Genomic DNA, 24,365 nt, shown 5'->3' on the forward strand with positions numbered 1-24,365 from the left:
ATTTTTTTTAAGTTAATTTCTAACTTTTTTCACTGACAAATGAAGAAAAGTACTGCACCTTCTGAAATACACAAAATGGATTGAGTATGCAATTAAAAAACATTTTTTTTCCCTATCAAAAAAAATTTGTGGTTTTGCCTTTTAATTTTTTGTTGATATTGGGACCTGATGTGCTGGGTAAAGGGAACTGCAGCAAATAGGCCTGTAGTAATGCAGCCCTGAGGAGTGGGGAGGGGAAGCCCTATTGTTCATGATTAGGTTTCAGCCTTTTAGGGAGCCTGTGCCTCTGAACTGTGAGCTTTAAGTGTATTTTATACTGTTTTCCTTACCCTTAGGTGGGATAGAGTGGGCTGGAGTTGGGTATTTCCCTTCTCCCACCTGGAAGGCTATAGTTAAGTGGAGCTGGGTATTTCCCTTGTCGGGCTTTTATAAGACCCCAGCAGATTAGGCTCTGATTAACTAGTTTCTCCTGAGGGCAGGCCTGGTGCGAGAGTGCCTTGGGGTATTTAAAAACAGGCTCCATTTCCCCTCTCCCTTCGGAAGCACGAGGGGATTTTTCTCCCATGTTTACCGTGAAAACTCTCAAGCTCCCAGAGTCGGAGGCCCCCCTTTGAATGGGTCCTCTGGAGCTTTTAACTTCAGAGTTGTCTGCCCTGAGCCTCTAGCAATTTGTCAGTTGTGTTTGGAGTCTTCCTACCTCAGCCCTGGTTCCTGCCACGGTTCCTGCCCCTGCGTCTGCCCTCCCGGTAAGCCAGTACTCCCTGTTGTTGCGTCTCCAGTCTTGGGAACAGCCGTGTGCCCTGTGTCCTCCCCTCTCTTATGGATCCAAGAAGAGCTGTTGATTTTTCACTCCATTCAGCTTTTTAATTGTTGTTAGGATAGAGTGGTGACTTCCACGCTCCTTACATGAGAAACCGAAATTGTTTTGCTTCTTTTTTTTTTTTTTTTTTTTTTTGCGGATGGCATCTTTTTCTTTTTTGAAGTGGTCACCAGTTCTGAGCGCTCTACCAGGGACCAGAAGGGAGGGTTTGGGGGAACATCCTTCTCTCTTCTTTTAGTTGGAGGAAGTCAGCTGCCCTCCTCCCAGCCGCGCACGCGAACGGCAGCCGGGGCCCATGCAGGAATAATGCTGCTGCCTGCTCCGGGGGTGCCTGTTTTGCATTTTTTAATCGTGACACATAAAGTACATGTTGTACCCCTTGTAGTTTTGTGGCGGTATTGGTGGTTAGGACACAGTGTAAGATCCCTTCCACTGGGATTCAAGGTTGGTCTTTTGGTGGTATCTTTTCCAGAAGAGGGAATTTCCAATTTGAAGGTCATGTAGGGTGTGTGGTGGGAAAGGAAACCTGAACTGTTGATGATAAATGAGTGTATTTAATAAAACTTTAACAATATTTAAGGATATATATTATTTTTAAAAAATTTTATTGGAGTATAGTTGATTTATAATGTTGTGCTAGTTTCAGGTGTATAGCAAAGTGATTCAGTTATACGTGTGCATATATTCGTTCTTTTTCAGATACTTTTCCCACATAGGTTATTACAGAATATTGAGTAGAGTTCCCTGTGCTGTACAGTAGGTCCTTGTTAGTTATCTGTTTTATATATAGTAGTGTGTATGTTAGTCCCAAGCTCCTAATTTATCCCTCCCCCTACCTTTCCCCTTTGGTAACCATAAGTTTGTTTTTGAAATCTGTGAGTCTGTTTCTGTTTTGTAAATAAGTTCATTTATATCATTTAAAAAAATGAGTCCACATATGAGTGATATCATATGATATTTGTCTTTCTCTGTCTGACTTACTTCACTGAGTATGATAATCTCCAGGTCCATGCATGTTGCTGCAAATGGCATTATTTCATCTTTTTTTATGGCTAATATTCCACTGTATAGATGTACCACATCTTCTTTAACCATTCCTGTTGATGGACATTTAGGTTGCTTCCATGTCTTGGCTATTGAAAATAGTGCTGCAGTGAACATTGGGGTGCATGTATCTTTTCGAATTATGGTTTTCTCTGGATATTTGCCCAGGAGTGGGATTGCTGGATCATATGGTAATTCTATTTTTAGTTTTTCAAGGAACCTCCATACTGTTCTCCACAGCGGTTGTACCAATTTACATTCCCACCAGCAGTGCAAGAGGGTTCCCTTTTCTCCACACCCTTTCCAGCATTCATTGTTTGTAGACTTTTTGATGATGGCCGTTCGGACCAGTGTGAGGTGATACAAGGATAGATATTAGATCAAATTAGGGTCACGTAAGGTCCAGAAGAGGTGAGAAATCTTCATTGGCCTGCCAGTATTATTTCATAATACATAATTATGATAAGGGAATAATCAGTGTTGACTGGAGGGGGAGGATCTGAGGATCTCCAGGACCAAGTACAAGATTTGGGGCAGGTTGGGTGCCTCAGAGAGTTTGGCTAGTTTGAATTTAAGAGCACTGTTGGCCTGCTTTATTTTTCCAGAGGATTGAGGGTGGCTAAGACAGTGAAATTTTTGTAGCAGTGGAAGTACTTGTTGAATATCCTCAATAACCTTACTGTTGAAGTGGGTTCCTCTGTCACTAGAGAGGAACAAAGGGACCCCCACGTAGGGAAAATTCTTTCTGGTACCAGCTTAGCTACAGTTGTGGCAGTAGCCTGTTTGCAGAAAAAAAAGCTTCTAACCATCCCGCAAACAAAGATATACATGTCCTTCTTTTTTTGTGTATAAAGAGGGAAAAGAGTAACGAGTAATTGAGGGGTCTAAAGGTGGAAGAAGAGGATAGAGTTTTTCAGGTTTTGAAACACAGACGTGGAAGGAGTCCCAGTTCGAGGGATCAGCGTTGTTTCCTTGGTCGTGGCATAGAGAGGCGAGGTGATCGTGAAAAAGCTAGGGATCCGGCTCAGCAATAGGCACCTAATCCCAGAAACCCTCAGGGTTGTCTTGGTCTCAGGGAAGAGGTCTTTTTTTTTTTTTAATTTTTATTGGACTATAGCTGTTTTACAATGTTGTGTTAGTTTCTGCTGTGCAGCAAAGTGAATCAATTATACGTATACATATATCCACTCTTTTTTAGAATTCCTTCCCATTAAGGTCACTACAGAGATATTAAACAATAGCTAGCAACAAAACCAAACCAAGAGGGCTTCCCTGGTGGCGCAGTGGTTGAGAGTGCGCCTGCCGATGCAGGGGACACGGGTTCGTGCCCCGGTCCCGGAGGATCCCACATGCCGCGGAGCGGCTGGGCCCGTGAGCCATGGCAGCTGAGCCTGCGCGTCCGGAGCCTGTGCTCCGCAACAGGAGAGGCCACAACAGTGAGAGGCCCGCGTACCGCAAAAAAAAACAAAACAAAACACCGAAACCAAACCAAACCGAGAGATGGCCCCCAAAACCAAAATCAAATCCTTACCGTGCTACCACAGACAGTTTTCTGCAGCACATGGATCAGGGGCTGGACTCCAGCCTGAGATCCCTAAATCGCCCTTCAGGGAAGTGGCACAGGGGCTCAAAAAGCCTCAGGACCTGGGTGGAGAAGATGGGGGCCCAGAGGTGGGCTTCTAGTTCCATTCCAGTAATGGCACCAAACTGTCAAAGACAAAAACCAAACAAGTAAGGAAACTGAGTTTATTCAGAATATTGCCATCGTGGAGAACAGTTCAGAATCAAAGGCAGGGTGAGTTTGCCTTAGACTGTTATAGGGAGGGTTTGGACAAGTTATAGGTAGAGTAGTTTACAGTTAGAATTGCTTTTGTAACTAGGGGAAGTCTTGGTCGGCTGACTAGGAAATGTGTATTTTGGTGTCTAGCTAGTTTGGGCGCACTTCTTTTTTTTTTTTTTTTTTTTGCCTCACAGCGCATCTTGTGAGATCATAGTTCCCCGGCCAGGGATCAAACCTGGGCCTAGCAGTGAGAGCACCGGGTCCTAACCACTGGACCGCCAGGGAATTTCCGTGGGCGCACTTCTAATCTCAGTTAATCATTCATGAGACAAAGGACTTGGAGTTAGAGACCCTGTGTCTGGCCTTGTTGGCAGGTTCAGGCAAAAATGGAAACGTCTGTGTTTAACCTTCTCGCAGGTAAATAAGGGGCTCCTCTGTGAGCCCTATGGTAGTCATGAGAAAGAGTAGACAATGACTCTCCTCTAAGTCACGCAGGAGAAGGTGGTTTGCCGCAGTTACCTATTTCCAATCACAAAAGGATAGGATCATCTCCAGGGAGAAAAAAAAAAAAGGTTGAAGAGATTTCTTAATCATCACTGTTTGTCCTGTGGCACAGGGATTAGGTAAAGTTCAACGCTGTCAGTTTCAAGGTTAATTTTTTTCCATTATGATCCAGTTGTTTTGGGAGATTTGTTGAAAAGATTTGTTGCTGCCAATGCTTTGTTTCTAAAATGAAAACTTCAGTCCTCAGTTGCATTAGCCACATTTCAAGTGTTTAAGAGCCACATGTGGCTAATGGCTACCATAATGGATAACCCAGACATAGAACGTTTTCGTCATCACAGAAAATGCTACTGAACAATACTGCTGTAGGCCTTACAGCACAGTGTCTAATAAATGTTTTGAATTTTGTGAAAAGCAGTCGAAAGCAAATTACACTGTTAGAGGCACATATGAAAAAGTTAAAACTCAATGACTGAGCACAATTTATTTTGACGATTTTATAGTGAAACAATGTTGATAAATACAAATATAAAAACACTTTTGTAAAGCATACATTAGACCAGACTAATTCAAGGGATGTTTGGGTATGTATGATGCTGAACTCTTAGGATCCCACACAGTACAGGGTCTCTTTGTTAAATATTTTTATTTAAAATTCTCCTTAATAACTAGAATTCCAGAATCTTCAGTTAATTTGGGGATGGTAGTGAAAGGAGCTATACTGGATTAGAAGAGAATTAATTATTTAATTAATGAAAATACTTCAGCACTACTTCTGGAACATGAAATATAGACTTTGTGAGACCACAAATTCTTGATTTAATTAATGAATGAATTAATTCATTAATTATTTAAGAATTAATTAATTAAGAATTAATTATTTAATTAATGAAATATACTTCAGCCCTACTTCTGGAACATGAAATATAGATTTTGTGAGACCACAAATTCTTGATTTGCGTACTTGAGAAAATTCATACATACTGCTGAGACCACAGTTGAACAGCCCTGCAGATATTGCTAGATGTTTAAAATATGATCAGATCCTTCAGAATTTTCTCCCAGAGAGGCAAGTTTAAAGGCTGCACAGTGTAAAATCCAAAATACTGACAATACCAAATGCTAGGGAGGATGTGGAACAATAGGAACGCTCATTAATTGCTGGTGGGAATGCAAAACAGTACAAGCCACCACTTTGGAAAACATTTTGGCACTTCCTTACAAAGTTAAACATAGTATTACCATGTGATCCAGCAGTCACAGTCCTTGGCGTATACCAAAATGAGTTGAAAACTTATGTCCATGCAGTAACCAACACGAGTGTTTATAGCAGCTTTATTCATAATTGCAAAAATTCAAAGCTAACAAAATGTCATTTAGCAGGGAAATAGATAAGTAAACTGGTGTACGTACACAATGGAATATTACTCAATGATAAAAAGAAATGACTATCAAACCGTGAAAAGACATGGGAATCTTAACTGAATATTACCAAGTGAAAGAAGATATATTCCAACTGCAAGACACTCTGGAAAAGATAAAACTAGACAATAAAAAGATCAATGTTTCCCAGGGGCTGGGGGCAAGGAAGAGGAGGCATAAGTAGATTGAACAGAGGATTTTTAGGACCGTGAAACGATTCTGTATATTACTGTAATGATGATAGGTACATGACATACATTTTTCAAAACCCATAGACCTGTACAACACAAAGAGTAAACCCTAACATTAAACTACACGCTTTAATTAATGATATATCAGTGTTAAGTTCATCACTTGTAACAACGGCACACACTAATGCAATATGTTGTAAACAGCGGAAACTGAGAAGGGGTGGAATATGTGGGAGCTTCCTGTAGCTTTCTGTTGGATTTTCCAGTAAACCTAAAACTGATCTTAAAATCTATTTATTAAAAAAACAAAACCCCCAAAACTTAAAGGTATCTCTGCAGAAACCTGCAGGGTTTTTCCCATTTTCCTACAGGCTCATGATTTCAAATGAGAGGTTGCTACATCTTTCATAAACGTTAGAAGAAAAGCTAAAACTTATTGAACCTTTATATTATGGGTACTACGTATAAGTATGTTATTCTACTAATCAACAAATATTTATTCAGAGCAAGTATATCCAGCCTACGTTTAGAGGTATATCACCTACGCAATTTAGTTCAATCGTCACACGCTATGAAATACTATTGCTATTAACGTCTTCAAAAACAAGAACTCTGAGAAGTCAAACAACTAATAAACACTAGAACGGGTATCTAAACTGAATTCCACACCCAAAGTTCGAAACCATAACACCGAATAGAAGAGAATTAGCGATTTCTAACTCCGTCATCCAAAACAATGAACAGCCGACAATCTCGCGATGTTGTTGCGGCTACTACTACTCCCAACATGCAAAGCGGCTACCGTGCCGCAGCCCGTGCCGCAGCTGGTGCCGCAGCCTATGCCGCAGAGTCCGGAGGGCCCCGTCGTGCCTCGAGGCGCGAAAGGTAACCTGGGAGCCGTAGTTCTCCTGGACGCCTACTGGTGTTGCCAGCGCGGCGGTGGCGGATCGCTCGGTTCCAGCCAGTAGGTCCTGTGAGGGCGAGCTGAGGCGGAGAAAGGGCGTGGAACTGGAAACGGGTGAGTCGGACGCGGTCTACGCGGTCGAGGGAGGCGGCACCGCGGCTTAGGGCTGACTTAAATAAATGGACCCGTGCTGCAGTCTCTCCGGAGACACCGCGGTCTTAGCGTCAGCGAGCAGAGGGTGAGGAGGCGCCAGAGCCCGGTCCTTGCACCCGTACTCGTCCTCAGCTCTCCGCCAGCATCTCCACCATGCAGTCCCGGGAAGAAGCTTCGCGCTCTCGCCGCCTTGCCAGTCCCCGCGGCGGGAAGCGGCCCAAAAGGGTTCACAAACCCACGGTTTCAGCTTTTTTCACGGGCCCGGAGGAGCTGAAGGACACGGCCCATTCCGCAGCCCTGCTGGCCCAGCTCAAGTCCTTCTACGACGCGCGGCTGCTCTGTGATGTGACCATCGAGGTGGTCACGCCTGGCAGCGGGCCTGGCACGGGCCGCCTCTTCCCCTGCAACCGTAACGTGCTGGCTGCCGCGTGTCCCTACTTCAAGAGCATGTTCACCGGCGGCATGTACGAAAGTCACCAGACGAACGTGACCATGCACGATGTGGATGCCGAGTCCTTCGAGGTGCTGGTCGATTACTGCTACACGGGTCGTGTGTCTCTGAGTGAATCCAACGTGGAGCGCCTGTACGCCGCCTCCGACATGCTGCAGCTCGAGTATGTGCGTGAAGCCTGTGCCTCCTTCCTAGCCCGCCGCCTTGACCTGGCCAACTGCACGGCCATCTTCAAGTTCGCCGACGCCTTTGGCCATCGCAAGCTGCGATCACAGGCTCAGTCGTTTATAGCCCACAACTTCAAGCAGCTCAGCCAGATGAGTTCGATTCGGGAGGAGTCTCTGGCAGATCTGACCCTGGCCCAACTTCTGACTGTCCTGCGCCTGGACAGCCTAAACATCGAGCATGAGCAGACCGTGTGCCACGTGGCGGTGCAGTGGTTGGAGGCGGCTCCCAAGGAGCGGGGTCCCAGCGCTGCAGAAGTCTTCAAGTGTGTCCGCTGGACACACTTCACCGATGAAGATCGGAATTACCTGGAGGGGCTGTTGACCAACACCATGGTGAAGAAGTACTGTCTGGACCTTGTTGAAGGGGCCCGGCAGATGCGATATGGTGACACGTTGTGCAAGTCTCTGGTGCCAAAGCCAGAGAGCAGCAGCGGTGGCAGCAGCAGCAGCGGCGGCGGCGGCGTTAGCAGTGTCGTTAGCGGCGCTGGTGGCGGCGGCGGCTGCAGCAGCAGCTCTGTTGTATCGGTGGCAGAAAATCCACCCCAGAGGCTGGGTGTGTATGCCAAGAAGATGGTGATCTTCTTTGGACATCCCAGAGATCCCTTTCTGTGCTGTGACCCATACTCGGGGGACATTTACAAAGTGCCATCACCTTTGACCTGCCTTGCTCACACTAGGACTGTGACCACCTTAGCTGTCTGTGTCTCTCCAGACCATGACATCTATCTGGCCGCCCAGCCCAGGAAAGACCTCTGGGTGTATAAACCAGCCCAGAATAGTTGGCAGCAACTTGCTGACCGCCTGCTCTGCCGTGAGGGCATGGATGTGGCATACCTCAATGGCTACATTTACATTTTGGGTGGGCGAGACCCTATTACCGGCATTAAACTGAAGGAGGTGGAGTGCTACAGTGTCCAGAGGAACCAGTGGGCACTGGTGGCTCCCCTGCCCCATTCTTTTATTTCCTTCGATCTGATGGTAATTCAAAACTATCTTTACGCTCTCAATAGTAAGCGCATGTTCTGCTTTGATCCCAGCCACAATATGTGGCTGAAGTGTGTTTCTCTGAAGCGCAATGATTTTCAGGAAGCCTGTGTCTTCAATGATGAGATCTATTGCATCTGCGACATCCCTGTCATGAAGGTCTACAATCCAGTCAGAGGAGAGTGGAGGCAGATTAATAACATTCCCTTGGTGTCAGAGACTAACAACTACCGGATTATCAATCATGGCCAAAAACTGTTGCTGATCACCTCACGCACCCCGCAGTGGAAAAAGAACCGGGTGACCGTGTATGAATATGATATTAGGGGTGACCAGTGGATTAATATAGGTACCACATTAGGCCTGTTCCAGTTTGATTCTAACTTTTTTTGCCTCTCAGCTCGCGTTTATCCTTCCTGCCTTGAACCTGGTCAGAGTTTTCTCACTGAGGAGGAAGAAGTGCCCAGTGAATCTAGCACTGAGTGGGATTTAGGTGGATTCAGTGAGCTGGACTCTGAGTCAGGAAGTTCAAGTTCTTTATCTGATGATGATTTGTGGGTTCAGGTAGCCCCTCAGTGAAATGCGCAGGGTCAGCAGAGTGTGTTATAGATAAGCTGAAACTCTAAGGTGTTTTTACTGCTTTGGAAGGTATCTTAAAGAGACCCTTTCGTTTTGCTGGAAAAAAAAAAAAGAAAAAAAGTTGATTAATTTCAGGTTTGGTTTAGAAAGGGTATTGTTTGAAATACTAACGTAATTTAATGTTACAGAATTTAAACATTAAAAGAAATCAACCTATTTAATAATTTACTGTTCTAAAAGTCCAGTGTTGATTGTTTAGTATGTTTATGTTTGATGACAATATAAGTTAGTTGTAATCAATAGTCTTCTATTATTAAATCTTACATTCTGTCTTGTGCCACAAATACTTCAACTTGAATTTTAATTTCTACAATAGAAAAACTGATTGGTTAGGAATTATTAGAGAGGGTTGGAAAGCATATATTTTCCTTCAGAACAGTGTAGTAGATTTCCAAAACTTTAAACTAGTGGGTTTTTACAAAATGTGTTCTAACACATATAGTCTGCTAAGTTTTAGTTCAGTTTTCTCCTCTTTTGTGAAAAAAAAATACATATGTTTAATGTGACTGAATGGTGATTTCATTTGTGATAATATATAGAATGGTCATACGCTCACTGAAAGTAAAAACAAAAAAACAGGATTCTACTTTTTGAAAAGAAATTTCAGTTTTAAATCTGTAATATAACGTGTAATTTGCAAATAGTGACCAATTTTCCATTTAAAAAAATTCCATTCTAGTAGTGTCACCAATCATCTAAAAACCTTTTTAAAAAAAAAAACAAAAACCCAGTAACTTGCTTTGTAGGTTCATATTTTAAATCTATACTTGATACATGCTTCACTGAATCAGAGGAATAATCCTTTTTTCACTGGACATGATTGTGAAAATTTTTATCCACTGTCCTAAAAAGTTTATGTGATTCTTAAAATATTTTGGCTGTACAGTTTTGGTGTTTATCTTAGAAGATTTGTCAACAAGATGTGATTATTCTTTACTGTTTTGTGAGTAATATTGGTTTTGAAAGTATATATTAGTTAAGAACAGTATTTTATTGAAATCAGTAGCTATTGTGTCTGTCAACTATAAGATCAAGTGCCAGCAAAGAATTTTCAAACTCTAAGTTGTGTATAGAACTGTTTTGTGTAGCATTGAAAAATTCTGTCAGTTTTGTAAGTCGCTAAATGTTATTATCAGCTTAAAGGTATTTTTCTATTAAAAGTTTACAGTTCAATAACATAAGTGGATGATAGCATTTGGGGCCAGTAGTGAAAGTATATTTCGTCTAAAATATTTCTCTATGCAGTGGTGTACAAGGCTATTTTATTATGGTATTTGTATCTGTTCTGTGTTTCTCTATGAACCATGCTCCAGTCTTTGTTTCTGTCAGCATATGTAAGGGAAAGAAAGTCCAGAAATAGAGAATAAATCACACAAGACTTACATTGTTAAATACATGAAAACATAAGTGCTTACCTCTTGAGGGTTTATTAGATATAGTTGTTATTGATACATATACATGATAAGTGACCAGATGTTTATGGTGTATAACTTTTTCTACACACAATCAGAATGATCTCCCTGAATCTTCATTCAGTGACATGATAATTCCTCTTCTGTGTTTATTCTCTAGTGACAGCGTGCTAACATTTCTTACACCCGGGCAGAGTACAGAGGAATGTGCTCTTTCTGGTAGGGAACTGGATTTTTTATTGAAATACCATAGGATGAAAACAGAGAGGAAGACGTAAAAGGTTGTTTTTTTTTTTAAAGATATTTCTTAGCCATTTTGATGGGCTGTTTGAAGATTCTACAAGACATTCCTGTTCAACATTTTTAGTGAAATAAGATGCTTGCTTATCCTACCAGTATGTGTTCCTTCAGAAGGACAGACATGCTTTTAGTTGCCTGAGGCTCAATTTTGTTCCATTTGACATCAGGGTTGTTTTCGGCAGTGTCCTTAACACAAAGCTGATAGGGTTATTTTTTTGGCCAACTTTTTCTTCACCAGGAACTTCTTGTTGATAGCTTTTTCCTTTGTCGGGTTGAAATAGAACAGTGATGATCTCAACCAGACTATCCTTCTGCAGAATTAAGGTGTGCAACTGATTGATAAAAGACAGATTCTCCAATTGTCATTTTCAACCTTTAAGTTAAAGCCTAAGCGAAATAGTAGTAATATCTTGGTTTACAAAGAGATTTTCTTGGGAAGAATTTGGTTTCGTGCTATATTTGTGAATTAGAGAATAGTTGTTAATCATTATTTTACGGATAAGTGATTTGTATGTGATTAGTTACAAATAAAACATACTAGAATCTAGACTTTCTGATTTTTTAATTCATTGTTTCTGTTAAATGTATAAAACCCTTGCTTGTACAGTGAATGACAACTAGCAGTGTTGAAATCCCTTCTTGACTGGAAAGTACCCTTGTCTCTGTTTTCCAATTAATCACATCTTTTAATAAATATGTTTGTAGGACTGCTATTTGTAAGATTTAGAATGATGTTAATTATCTTTCGTATCTGTCCCTGTAGTCTGAAAAGTTCAAAGGACCCCAATTTTAAAAAATTCTTTTAAGTTCAAACCATAAGTGGTGTTAGGATTTCCAAAAGGGTAAAGTAGAAATATTTGTACCTGATCTTGTTGAGAATCTGGGGAACACTTTTGATCTACTCCCAAGAAAAAGGCCGGTGTCATAACATCCCTGAAATTATAAAAGTATGACTACTTCTGAAGCTCATCAGACTCAAGATAAGAGCACTTGTGACAGTCTCTCCTCCCCATACCTGCGTAAAACCTTTAACCCTTTCATCATTCTAACTAACTTTAAAGGAACATTTGTTAGAGCAAATATGATAAAGCAGGGAAGTATGAGGAAGCAACCTTACTTACAGAAAATGTGACTATCAGTAGAAACCTAAAAGAATCAGTGTCATTTTTAGAACCAACTAGAGGGTTCCATGTATACAAACCAATTGTTTTTTTTAATAATAATAAAAAGCAAAAGACACTGTTCACCGAAGTTGCCAAACCTCAGAGTACCATGGAGGCATAGGTTTGTGCAGAATAGGGGGAAGGGCCCCCCTCCTTTACTCTGCGCCCTTTGTCATTCTTATCTGTTTCATCAAACTTCCATTCCTCACATCTTTAACCTTGAGGACTCAACATGGTCCAAGGCACAGGGAGAGTAGGAAACAGATACTGTTGTATAACATTCCATCCATATCTGAGACATTTTGTCCTAAAACAGCCTAGTCTGTGGGGAGTCACCTGTCTGTATCGGAGTCACCATTTTTCATTCTCACCTCTAAAGCTAAAATTGCTGCTCAGACCCACTATATCAATCAGGAATATTCTTTTGGGCAAACTATTCATTAATTGTAGGAAAACTAGTTTAAAAGGACTATGTAAATGTCAGGCAAAGTATTTCTTCCAAAACAGATATGTTTGTGCCTTGAAGAAAAAGAAGAGCCAGGACTCTCAGATAAATTAATATCACCTTAATTTAGATCATCTTAAGAAAATAGAATAGAATTTTGTTTTCGCATACTGTAACTGAAAAATTCAGCCGTGGCGCTCACTTCAGGTACAGCCTGATCCAGGGTCTCAGCGTCCTCAGGGCTTTCTTTGTACAGAGAAGATATCATGGGGGAATGTGTTTCCTCATTTTGTGCGTTGATTAGAATATAGGGGCGGTTGTATGTAATGGAGACCTGTAATTGTGTAAGTAAGTTTCTCATATGAAATTTCTCATGTCAAAGTCTAATCTGTTGTGTTATCCCTCATCTAGAAAGTTGACTGGCACCCAGGCTTTTCTGTTTTCTTGTTCTGCTACCCTTGGGGTGTTGTCCCGACCCACATGGTCCAAGCCGGTTCACCCTTGTGTCCACATTCCAGCCATTAAAAGGGGAGGAAGGGGGAGGGGAGGACACGACCCTTCCCTGTGAGGGAAGTCGTGAGCATTGCTTCAGTTGCGTGACACTGGCCAGATCTTAACTACATGGACATACCTAGCAGCAAGAGTGCCTAGGAGAGGTAGTCTTTGTTCTGGGTCAACATGTATCTAGTTAAACTTCAAGGGTTCCTTCTTACAGAATGAGGGGAAAGGCTATTAGGTTAAACAGCAGTCTCTATCACACCATCTGTCAGGCCAGGTTTTGTCACATGGCAGCCAGAGTGATAACACCATCCCAGCAGTTACTGCAGTCAAGGCAAGATGGCTAGGCCTCCGTCCTACCCCAGAAACACTCAGAGAGCTCCCTGGGCTCCCGCTGCCGCTCTGTACAGAAGAGGCAAGGGCACTTCATATTGTTTTGATTAAATAAAGCCTTCTAGGCTCAGTGTGTACTGGTACCCTACATCATGAGCCAGTCTTATATTGGCATTATATCGTAGAATGTTCCAGCTTCCTAAAAGGAAGGCAAAGAGTACTGAAAAATGGCTCTGTGTAATCAATGGCAGTATTAATTATCTTAAACAGCAAACGTTGCTTCTAATTAAAATGTGAGATATCAATTATAGAGTAATGATGAAAACTGGACATTTCTTAGAGCAAAATAGGCTGTTTAGCAGCATCGTAGCATTTTCTGTGCCTGGATCATCTTTGCAGTGCTGTGTGAGTATAAGCTACTCCTCTCCCCCTCTGTTGAAGCCCAGACCAATTAACCACAATAGTCTATTCAAAACTTAGTTTCTTGCTGAATTCTTTTTGTTTTTTTGAATTCTTATACTGACTTCAGGTTAATCATAGTTCATGCAATATACACATATAGTGTCACTTTTTGTGTTTGTGAAAACTTCAAAACAGCTGCCAGAGAACATTTTGAGTAATTGCTTCTGTCAAGTATATAACTTTTATCATCATAATTTTCATTACAGATAGCCATACTTATTTTAAAAAGACTCAAACAACCTGATTTTCACATGGAACCCTAACGTCCGCCTGCAAGTGAAGAGTAAGTAATACTTGTGTTAGTAGTTGTATTTCTATTAGTACATGAATGAAGAATATGACTCCATTCTCTGTTTCATTTCTTGTCTAAAGACAAGATTTTTGATATATGCTGTGACTGGGTTCTTCTCCATATTCTGTACTAGATACTGCTTGTTTAGTATCCCACTCCCATTACTTTCCTGTATGGCCTCCTCACATGCTGGCGTTATTCCATGTATTGATCTGTTTACTCTTTATTATATGTCTCCTGAACTAAACTGTGCACTCTTCACGGAGGAACCGCGTCTGTCTTTTCCACAGCTCCTAACATAGTGCCGGGCACATCATCCGCATTCCATAAATGTTTGTTGAACAAAGAAAGAAATGTATTTCGTGCTTGTTTGCATTTATATGAGAAACACTTGCATTCAGAGCTCTCATCTTTTTGTCAATTTTCCAGCTATGAGGGAGAGCTATTATTAAACTCTTTTGTCTGGTTGTCATAGCAACCCACTGGCCTCCAGAGCTACAGGTTATTTCTGATGGGCATATTCTCCTAGACAACCAAACACGCAGCGTTTTCAATTATGGAGTAATGATGCTATTATAAATCACATTTCTGACACTATATTTCTCTATCTTTTATAAAGATGGCAGAGAATTAGAACAGAGACGAATCTGTTCAAATCAACAAAGGCTAGGGGAAATTAAGCAGTATGACTCACATCTCTCCTCTCAACCCTTTCATATTTCCTCCAAGTTCTCCACCTTTCCATAAGCACCTGTGAATTCACTTGGGTGTTCTGACCAAGTTATTAAGGAAGTTTTGAAAGTTAATTGCTACAAGACAAACTCTAAAAAAGCTCTGTTACAGCTTAAATAGTTTCTTTTTCTCCTCCTTGTTTCTTCCTTCCTCTGTCCCTCCCTCCCTCCCTCCGTCCCTCCCTCCCTCCCTCCGTCCCTCCCTCCCTGATCTTAGTTCCCCACCAGGGATCGAACCTGTTTCCCCCTGCAGTGGAAGCACGAAGTTCTAACCACCGGACCACCAGGGAATTCCCAGTCCTTGCTTGTTTCTTAAATTTCATGTTAAGTTAGCAAATGATAATAGCCTTGCAAAAATTGAGATTTGCTCGGAAAAGTTTCAAAGTGAGGTCTTTTCCAACCTCATTCTTCCTTCCATTCATATTTTAGTGGCAAGAATTGAGAAGAGTTTTATTAAACTGGGTTAGTCATCATAGAAAACTCATTATCAGTTCAATAAAACAGGGTTTTTCTGGCCCATTCAACAAGGCATGATTGTAGTTTTTAAAAGGCAGAGTCTTCTTTTTTTTTTTTTTGGCTGCGTGGCTTGTGGGATCTTAGTTCCCTGACCAGAGAAGGAACCCAGGCCCTCAGCAGTGGAGAGCGCAGAGTCCTAAACACTGGACTGCCAAGGAATTCCCAGCAGAGTCTATTTTCTAATGATGGATACCTTAATGGGATTTTACATGTATGTTATGCTGTATTTTCTTTTCTGTAGGTTTTGGTCACATGCAGTATGGAGAGTCAGTTACCACCTAGTTCCAAGTAGATCCTATGAAAAATACTTCACTACACCCTTTCTCTGTGCAGTTCTGATGCTTTTGTTATACATACAGTTGTGATACCCATCAGGAAACTGTCCCATAACTTTATTTAAAAGAAGTGATACTGCATTTAGCTTACCTACTGGGCTTTGACATTATAAAAGCAGTAACACTTTAGTACATGCAACGATCTTCAACAAATAATATACAATGGGGATACTGTCAGGAAGACAAAGAGAAAGATAAGGGGGGGATGGTATCGTCTGTAATGTCAAGATTGCAGATTTGGGTACCTGAACACCTGGGGTATTTTGATTAACATATATATATATATTTTAATATCTTTATTGGAGTATAATTGCTTTACAATGATGTGTTAGTTTCTGCTTTATAACAAAGTGAATCAGTCTGATTAACATATTTTTAAGAACTTCATTTTAGTCTTCTAGAAATCTCCATGCACTGTTACTCTTTTAAATAAGCTCTGAATCCTACACATTAGCTGAGATGTCAAAACTTTGAGACAGCTAAACCTAGATATCTGCCTATTGTAAAAATTGAAAATGGCCCAGTGGAAGGGAAGGATTCTCCAGGGCAGGATGGAAGGGAAGGGTTCTCCAGGGCAGGATCAGACGTCCAGCCACACAGATCTTGCAACAGTTCTTGACAGAATCACCAATTCCCAAGTCTAGTTCTCTCCTTTAGAAGTTAGGGTATTCAGTAATTACTGCACCTTGATTTGGTTGGATTTGGGTACTGAGTCAGATTAGCCAAACTATCAAACAAATATACAAAATCCGTAATATTGATACATTAACTTACAAAAAGAAAATAGAGCTTTTGCATTCAGGAGGGAGCCCCCAGTGCCCCATTTTTCCCTCGGGAGTGAAGAGTTTGGACCGTGTATCAAGTGCCACAAATTCGAAGGGTGCCACCCAAGGGCCTGCATCCCAAATCACATAGCTTGGGGAGCCTTGGGGAACCAACCAGCCAGCCTTGTCATTTGCAAGGCCTCCAGGACCACATTAAAAAAAGGAGTGATGTCAAATGGGTACTCAAGTACTTCCATGGGCTCAGCACAGAGGGGACAGGCAAAAACACCCCTCCTCTAGTTTCTCCCTGAAAGGAGCTTTACTGCATACTTTCCCAGCTACTGCCTGAAGGTCCAGCTTCTAATCAGCTTGTGTATGGATGTTGACTGGGATTCTCCCAGGAGACTGAAGGAGCCCTGGGCAGTCCCCCTGCTTGCTGTCTAAAGCTTGCTCCAGCAATACAAACAAGTCTCCAGCTTCTCTCTGGAAGGAGCTTGTCCACACATCCAGCACCGCAGCTTACCTGGCTGCCACCTGAAGGACTGGCTGCCAAGCCACCTTGCTCTGGAAGCCAACAGGGCCCAGCTTCCACAACTACCCTGGAGCCCCATTAAACCAAGGGGCAGTTTGATACAGAAATGTCAGCAGGCTCAACACACAGGGAACAGACAAAAATGCAAGGCTCTCAGTTTCTCCCTGGAAGGTATTTGCATAATTTTCCAGCTTCTGCCCAAGGTTTGGGCTTCGAATTAGCCCATACCTGAGAGCTGACAAGGCGTATAATTAGTCATCATGTGAGGGTCTGAACGGGCATGTGCATTCTCCTTCCTGTGCCTTCTCCCCGCCTAGCTCACCCCAGCCATAAAGCCAAGTCTCCGGATACGCTGTGAAAAGAGTTTGTCAACATATCTAGCACCCCACCTTCTATGGCTACAAGCTGAGGGACTGGTCCTAAATCTCCTAGCTCTGGATGATGATGGGGCTCAGCAGTTATGAGTCCCCTGAGACCACAGAGAACAAAGAGGCATTTTTATATGGGTGCACAAGTGTTCCCAGCAGTGATTCCCTCTGGCTCAGCACAGAGTGAATAGGCTCAAATACCCAGCTCCTGGTTTCCCTTTGATAGGGGCTGGACTGTAGAGCTAGGCAGCAGTTGCTGCCTGAAGGTCAGGCTTCCAATTAGCCTGCACTGGGGACCTGAAGGGACAAGAAATTAGTAGTCGTTTGGGAGCCTGAACATGTGCGTGGGCATTTCCCATGCCTTTGGAACAATAATGGGTCTTGGCGCACCCGAATCTGCTAGAAGCCACCAAGAATAAGGACTGTGATTTGGATAAGCACAGAAGTTTGAGAAACGGGACTTCCCTGGTGGCTCAGTGGTTTAGAATCCTCCTGCCAATGCAGGGGACACAGGTTCGAGCCCTGGCCCGGGAAGATCCCACATGCCGCGGAGCAACTAAGCCCCTGCGCCACAACTACTGAACCTGTGCGTCCTAGAGCCCGTGCTCCGCAACAAGAGAAGCCACCACAATGAGAAGCCCATGCACCACAACGAAGACCCAAAGCAGCCAAAAATAAATAAATTTAAAAAAAAAAAGTTTGAGAGGCAATCAGGAGCTCAAGCCATGCCGAATGGCAAGATTCATCTCTAACACAAGGCTACTCTTTCTAAACTGGGAGAGGGGGAATTCCCTGGCAGTCCAGTGGTTAGGACTCCGTGCTTCCACTGCTCGGGGTCCGGGTTCAATCCCTGGTCAGGGAACTAAGATCCCATAGGCTGAGCGACCAAAAAAAAAACCAACCAAACAAACAAACAAACAAAACAAAACTGGGAGAGATGGCTGTTTTATCTGATGCACAGAAACCAACACAGAGAGTCAAAGAAAATTAAGAAACAGAGGAATATTTTCCAAACAAAAGAACCAGATACAACCCCAGAAAAAAGACCTTAATGAAATGAAGATAATGACTTACCTGATAAAGTGCTCAAAGTAATGGTAATAAAAATGCTTACAAGGTCAGGAGAACAATGCATGAACAAAGTGAGAATTTCAGCAAAGAGAAAACGTAAGATACTGTCTTATACTTAAAAATATTTTGATAACTATATTTTAAAACGATTTTGTATGTAATCCTATGTATTTTAATAGTTTTATTGAGATATAATTCACATACTGTATAATTCTCCTACTTATAACATAATTTAATAGTTTTTGTATATTAAGAGTTGTACGACCATCATTACAATTAATATTTTTTTTCCATCACTTTAAAAAGAAACCCTGTATCCATTAGCAGTCGTTTCCCATTTTCCCTCAACTTCACCCCCTTCTCCAAGACCCAGGCAACCAATAATCTACCTTCTGTCTCTATGAACATTTCATACCAATGAAATCATATCATACAAAATGTGGTCTTTCGTGTCTGGCTTCTTTTACTTGGCATAGTGGTTTCAAGGTTCACCCATGCTGTGGCGTGTGTCAGTACTTCATTCCTTTTTATGGCCTGATGATATGCCATTATATATGCCATTATTTGGACGTACCGTATTTTACTATACGCTCTCAATAGATGGACATTAGGGCTTTTTCCACTTTTGGGCTATTATGAATCATGCTGCTGTGAACATTCACCTACGAGTTTTTGTGTGGACATATACTTTCAGTTCTCTTGGGCGTATATGTTTACCTTTTTGAGGAAGCGCCAGGCTTTTCCAAAGCTGCTGCCTCATGTTGCAATCCTTTCAGCAATGTAAGAAGGTTCCAATTTCTCCACGTTAACAATTGTTACTTTTCTGTCTTTTTTATTATAGCCATCCTAGTAGGTATGAAGTACATTCTTATTGTGGTTTTGATGTGCATTCGCCTGGTATCAAACGGCTGATGATGTTGAGCATTTTTCCATGTGCTTCTTGACCAAATGTATATCCTGTTTAGAGAAATGTCTTCTCAGACGTACTGCTCATTTTTCAATTGGGTTGTCTTTTTATTGAGTTGTAAGAGTTCTTAGTATATTATGGATACTACTGCCTTATCAGATATATGATTTGCACATATTTTATTGCATTCTATGTGTTATAGGCTGACTTCTGTTCTCCTCACAATTCATATGTTGCAGCCCTGATCCCCCAGTACCTCATTTTGTGTCTGTATTTGAGGATAGGGCCTTTATGGAGGTAATTAAGTTAAAATGAGACCCACACCCAGGATGGACCCTAATCCAATCTGACTGGTGTTCTTATAAAAAGAGTTGATTAGGACACATACAAAAACACCAGGGATACGTGTGCACAGAGGAGAGTCCATGTGAGGATACATTACAATGGTGGCCATCTGCAAGCCAAGGGGAGAGGCCTCAGAAGAAACCAAACTTGCTGGCACTTGGACCTCTAGCCTCCAGAATTGTGAGAAAATACATTTCTGTTGTCTAGGCCATCCTTGCTGTGGTGTTCTGTTATGGCAGCCTTCCAAACTAATATAGATTTTGATACTGGAACTGAGGTGCTGCTGTTTTAAATGCTTAAAAATGTAGAAGTGGTTTTGGAACTGGGTAATGGGTAGAGGCTGGAAGAATTTTGAGTGCATGTTAGAAAAAGCCTAGGTTGCCTCGAGGAAACTATTGGTAGAAATATGGCTGTTAAAGTTGCTTCTGGTGAGACTAATGCCGAAAACTCAGTCTCTGTACACCGGTGCCGAATTGACTCTTGGAGACAGAGTTTTGGGTGAAGTAGAAAAGAAGAGCTTTATTGCTTTGCCAGACAAAGGAGGACACAGCAGGCTTCTGCCCTTGAAAACTGTGTGTCCCCACCCAGGAAGATTTGGTGAGGAGTTTAATTTTTTATTTTTAAATTTATTTATTTTTTATTTTTGGCTGTGTTGTGTCTTCGTTGCTGTGTGCGGGCTTTTCTCTAGTTGCAGTGAGCGGGGACTACTCTGTTGCGGTGCACAGGCTTCTCACTGTGGTGGCTTCTCTTTGTTGCGGAGCACGGGCTCTAGGCACGCGGGCTTTAGTAGTTGTGGCTCGCAGGTTCAGTAATTGTGGCACGCAGGCTTTAGAGCACAGGCTCAGTAGTTGTGGCGCACGGGCTTAGTCACTCCACGGCATGTGGGATCTTCCCAGACCAGGGATTGAACCCACGTTCCCTGCATTGGCAGGCGGATTCTTAACCACTGCGCCACCAGGGAAGTCCTGGTGAGGAGTTTTATAGCAATGATTCAAGGGTGGGGTTGATAAAACTAGGGTGTGTGCAGGGCCTGCACTCCAGTAATCTGGTCTCAGGTAATCTTTTTTTGTTTGTTTGTTTTTGCAGTATGCGGGCCTCTCACTCTTGTGGCCTCTCCCGTTGCGGAGCACAGGATCCGGATGCGCAGGCTCAGCGGCCATGGCAGGCTCAGCGGCCATGGCTCACGGGCCTAGCCGCTCTGTGGCATGTGGGATCTTCCCGGACCGGGGCACGAACCCGTGTCCCCTGCATCGGCAGGCGGACTCTCAACCACTTCGCCACCAGGGAAGCCCTCAGTTAATCTTTTGATGAGCTTCTCTGGTTGCTTTAATCTGGCCTCAGGTGGTCTTCTCTGGAATGAAGAATGCTGACATCTTCCATTTGTTGGGGGATTTAGTTCTATAAAGGGCTTAAAGATATTGTTATGTGTGTCCCTTGAGGTGGGAACCAGGACCCTGCCCCGAGGCTGCACTCTTGTTTCTTGACTGCTCCTCCCTTGTCTTTGCATCCCCTCCCTTCCCTGATTAGCAACTGTTTGAATCTGCCTTTGGGGACTCAGGAAAGTCATGGAGGCTGGAGTCTGTTCCCTACAAACAAGAAACGGGGGACATGGAAAGGCTTCGCCAGTAGCCCCACAGGGTGCTGCTTGGTTTCAAGACCTCAGATGGAAATAAGGAACGTGTTATTGGGCTTTGGAGGAAAGCTGATCTTTGTTATAAAGTGGCAAAGAACTTAGCTGAATCGTGTTCTAGTATTTTGTGGAAGGTAGGACTTTGAGTGATGAACTTGGATGTTCAGCTGAGGAGATTTCTAAGCAAAGGATTCAAGGTGTGACTTAGGTTTTCCTTGTTGCTTGTAGTAAAATGTGAGAGGAGAGAAACTGAAGAAGGAAATGTTAAGCAAAAAGAAACCAGAAAGTGAAGATTTGGAAAGTTCTCAGCCTATCCTTATTGCAAAAAATTGAGAAAGCATGTTCCAGAGAGAACATCAAGGGTATAGCAGAACAATCACTTGATAAAGAGATTATGGCTGTGAGTCCTGGATCTAATCAGCCATTTCAGCAGAGGCCAGGAAAGGGACAAAACAGAGGAAGGCTATTGAACTTCTGGGATTCAACAGAGGGGATGACAGAGCTGTTCTCTGTGAACATGCCTTATCTTTCAAGAAAAGGGAAGAATGACCCTGAGGGTGATTCTGAGACTGGGAGGGCTGCCACTCCCACAGGGTCCCTGAGTTTCAGCAGGACAGGCTGCCCAGGGCCTCAGGGCTGGAGCTGCTCCCGGGAGCCTGGGCAGGGGGAGTTGGGGGTAGGGCCACTACTTCAGTGGGCCTAAGGTCAGAGTATCAAGCCAAAGAATATTATTCTTGAGCTTTAAAATCAGGGAATTTTTCCTGCTATGTTTTGAGCTTGCTTCGGACCCATGACCCCTTTCTTCTTTCCAATTTCTTCCTCTTGGACTAGGAATGTCCATTGTATGCCTGTCCCACCATTGTATTTTGGAAGCAGATAATTTGCTTTTACAGGTTCACAGCTTAAGAGGGATTTTTGCCTCAGAATGAATCAAACCTCAAGTCTCTCCCACACTTGATTTATTTATTAATATTTATTTATTTATTTTTGGCTGCGTTAGGTCTTTGTTGCTGTGCGCGGGCTTTCTGTAGTTGCGGCGAGCGGGGGCTACTCTTCGTCGCGGTGTGCGGGCTTCTCATTGTGGTGGCTTCTCTTGTTGCGGAGCATGGGCTCTGGACGCGAGGGCTTCAGTAGTTGTGGTATTCAGGCTCAGTAGTTGCAGCGCACGGGCTTAGTTGCTCTGCGGCATGTGGGATCTTCCCGGAACAGGGCTTGAACCCACATCCCCTGCATTGGCAGGCAGATTCTTAACCCCTGCGCCACCAGGGAAGTCCTCCACACTTGATTTAGATTATACTTAGTTGAAACTTGGGACTTCACGCAGATGTCAGAATGGGTTAAGACTTTTGAGCTGTTGGGATAGGGATGAGTGTCTTTTGCATGTGGGACATACATGAATTTGGGGGTCCAGATGGTGAACTGTTATGGACTGAATAGTGTCCCTCTAAAATGTATATTTGAAAGCTTAATCCCCAGTACCTCAGAATGTGACTGTGTTTGGAAATAGGGCCTTGAAAGAGGAAATTCAGTTAAAAAGATTGGATTAGGCCCTCCTAATCCAATCCAACTGGTGTCTTTATAATATAAGGAGATCAGGACACGCAAAGAAACAGCAGGGATGCACATGCACAAGGAAAGACCAGGTGAGGATACAGAGAGAAGGCAGCCATCTGCAAGCCAAGGAGACAGGCCCCAGAGAAGACCAAACCTGCTGGCACCTCGATCGCAAACTGTGAGAAAGTTAATTTCTGGTTTTGAGGCCATCCTGGCTGGGGTGTTTTGTTATGGCAGCCCCAGAAAACTAGTACCTCATGGGTTATCTTTTCACTTTCTTCTTCTTTTTCTTTTTTTCTTTTTTGGCCTCACAGTGTAGCATGCAGGATCCTAGTTCTCCGACCAGGGATCAAACCCGTACCCTGCATTGGGAGTGTGGAGTCTTAACCACTGGACTGCCAGGGAAGTACCTCTCTTGATAGTGTCCCTTGAAGCACAAAAGGTTTTAATTTTTCTGAAGCTCAATCAATCTATTTTTTCTTTCTTGTGCTTTTGGCATTATGTCTAAGAAGGGAAAGCCCTATCCTTAGGTCATAAAGATTTATTCCTACATTTTCTTCTCCAAAAGTTTTATAGCTTTACATTTAGGTTTCTGATCCTTTTTTTTTTTTTTGTGTGTGTGTGTGTGTGTGTGGTACGTGCGCTTCTTACTGTTGTGGCCTCTCCCGTTGCGGAGCACAGGCTCCGGACGCACAGGCCCAGCGGCCGTGGCTCACGGGCCCAGCCGCTCCACGGCATGTGGGATCTTCCCGGACCGGGGCACGAACCCATGTCCCCTGCATTGGCAGGCGGACTCTCAACCACTGTGCCACCAGGGAAGCCCTCTGATCCATTTTTAAAAATTTTATTTTATTGAAGTATAGGTGATTTACAATGTTGTGTTAATTTCTGCTGTACAGCAAAGTGATTGTTATAAATATATATACATTCTTTTTCATATTCTTTCCCATTATGGTTTATCACAGGATACTGAATATAGTTCCCTGTGCTATGTAGTAGGACTTTGTTGTTTATCCATTTTATATATAATCGTTTGCATTTGCTAATCCCAAACTCCCAAGCCCTCCCTGCCCCTTCCCCCTCCCCCTTGGCAACAAGTCTGTTCTCTATGTCTGCGAGTCTGTTTCTGTTTCATAGATAAGTTCATTTGTGTCATATTTTAGATTCCACATGTAAATAATATATGGTATTTGTCTTTCTCTTTCTGACCTACTTCACTTAGTATGATAACCTCTAGGTCCATCCATGTAGCTGCAAATGGCATTATTTCATTCTTTTTTATGGCTGAGTAGTATTTCAGTGTTTGTGTGTGTGTATTCCACTGTGTGTGTATATTATATATATATATATATATATAAAATATTCCATTGTGTGTGTGTGTGTGTGTATACATACATACGTACCACATCTTCTTTATCCATTCCGCTGTTGATGGACATTTAGGTTGTTTCCCTGTCTTGGCTATTGTGAATAGTGCTGCTCTGAAGATAGGGGCGCGTGTATCTTTTTGAATTACAGTTTTGTCTCAGCATATGCCCAGGAGTGGGGTTGCTGTATATGCTCCGTTTTGAATTAATTTTTGTGTATG

The 24,365-nt window shown here is 42.7% G+C and overlaps 1 protein-coding gene across 1 annotated transcript; it reads left to right on the forward strand.

Annotated features, from left to right (window-relative positions):
* Positions 1 to 6,751: 6,751 nt before the first annotated feature.
* Positions 6,752 to 11,380, forward strand: LOC117308842 (kelch repeat and BTB domain-containing protein 6). Its single transcript, XM_033843647.2, has one exon. It carries the CDS (start codon positions 6,972 to 6,974, stop codon positions 9,057 to 9,059), a length of 2,088 nt encoding a protein of 695 aa, XP_033699538.1. The 5' UTR covers positions 6,752 to 6,971; the 3' UTR covers positions 9,060 to 11,380.
* The last annotated feature ends 12,985 nt before the right edge of the window (positions 11,381 to 24,365 follow it).

The sequence above is a fragment of the Tursiops truncatus genome, chromosome 18 (assembly GCF_011762595.2).
Source record: "Tursiops truncatus isolate mTurTru1 chromosome 18, mTurTru1.mat.Y, whole genome shotgun sequence".
Classification (NCBI taxonomy): Eukaryota; Metazoa; Chordata; class Mammalia; order Artiodactyla; family Delphinidae; genus Tursiops; species Tursiops truncatus.

Bases quoted from the DNA above. Each gene is read 5' to 3' on its own strand.
- LOC117308842 (XM_033843647.2), top strand. From the start codon at position 6,972: ATGCAGTCCCGGGAAGAAGCTTCGCGCTCTCGCCGCCTTGCCAGTCCC.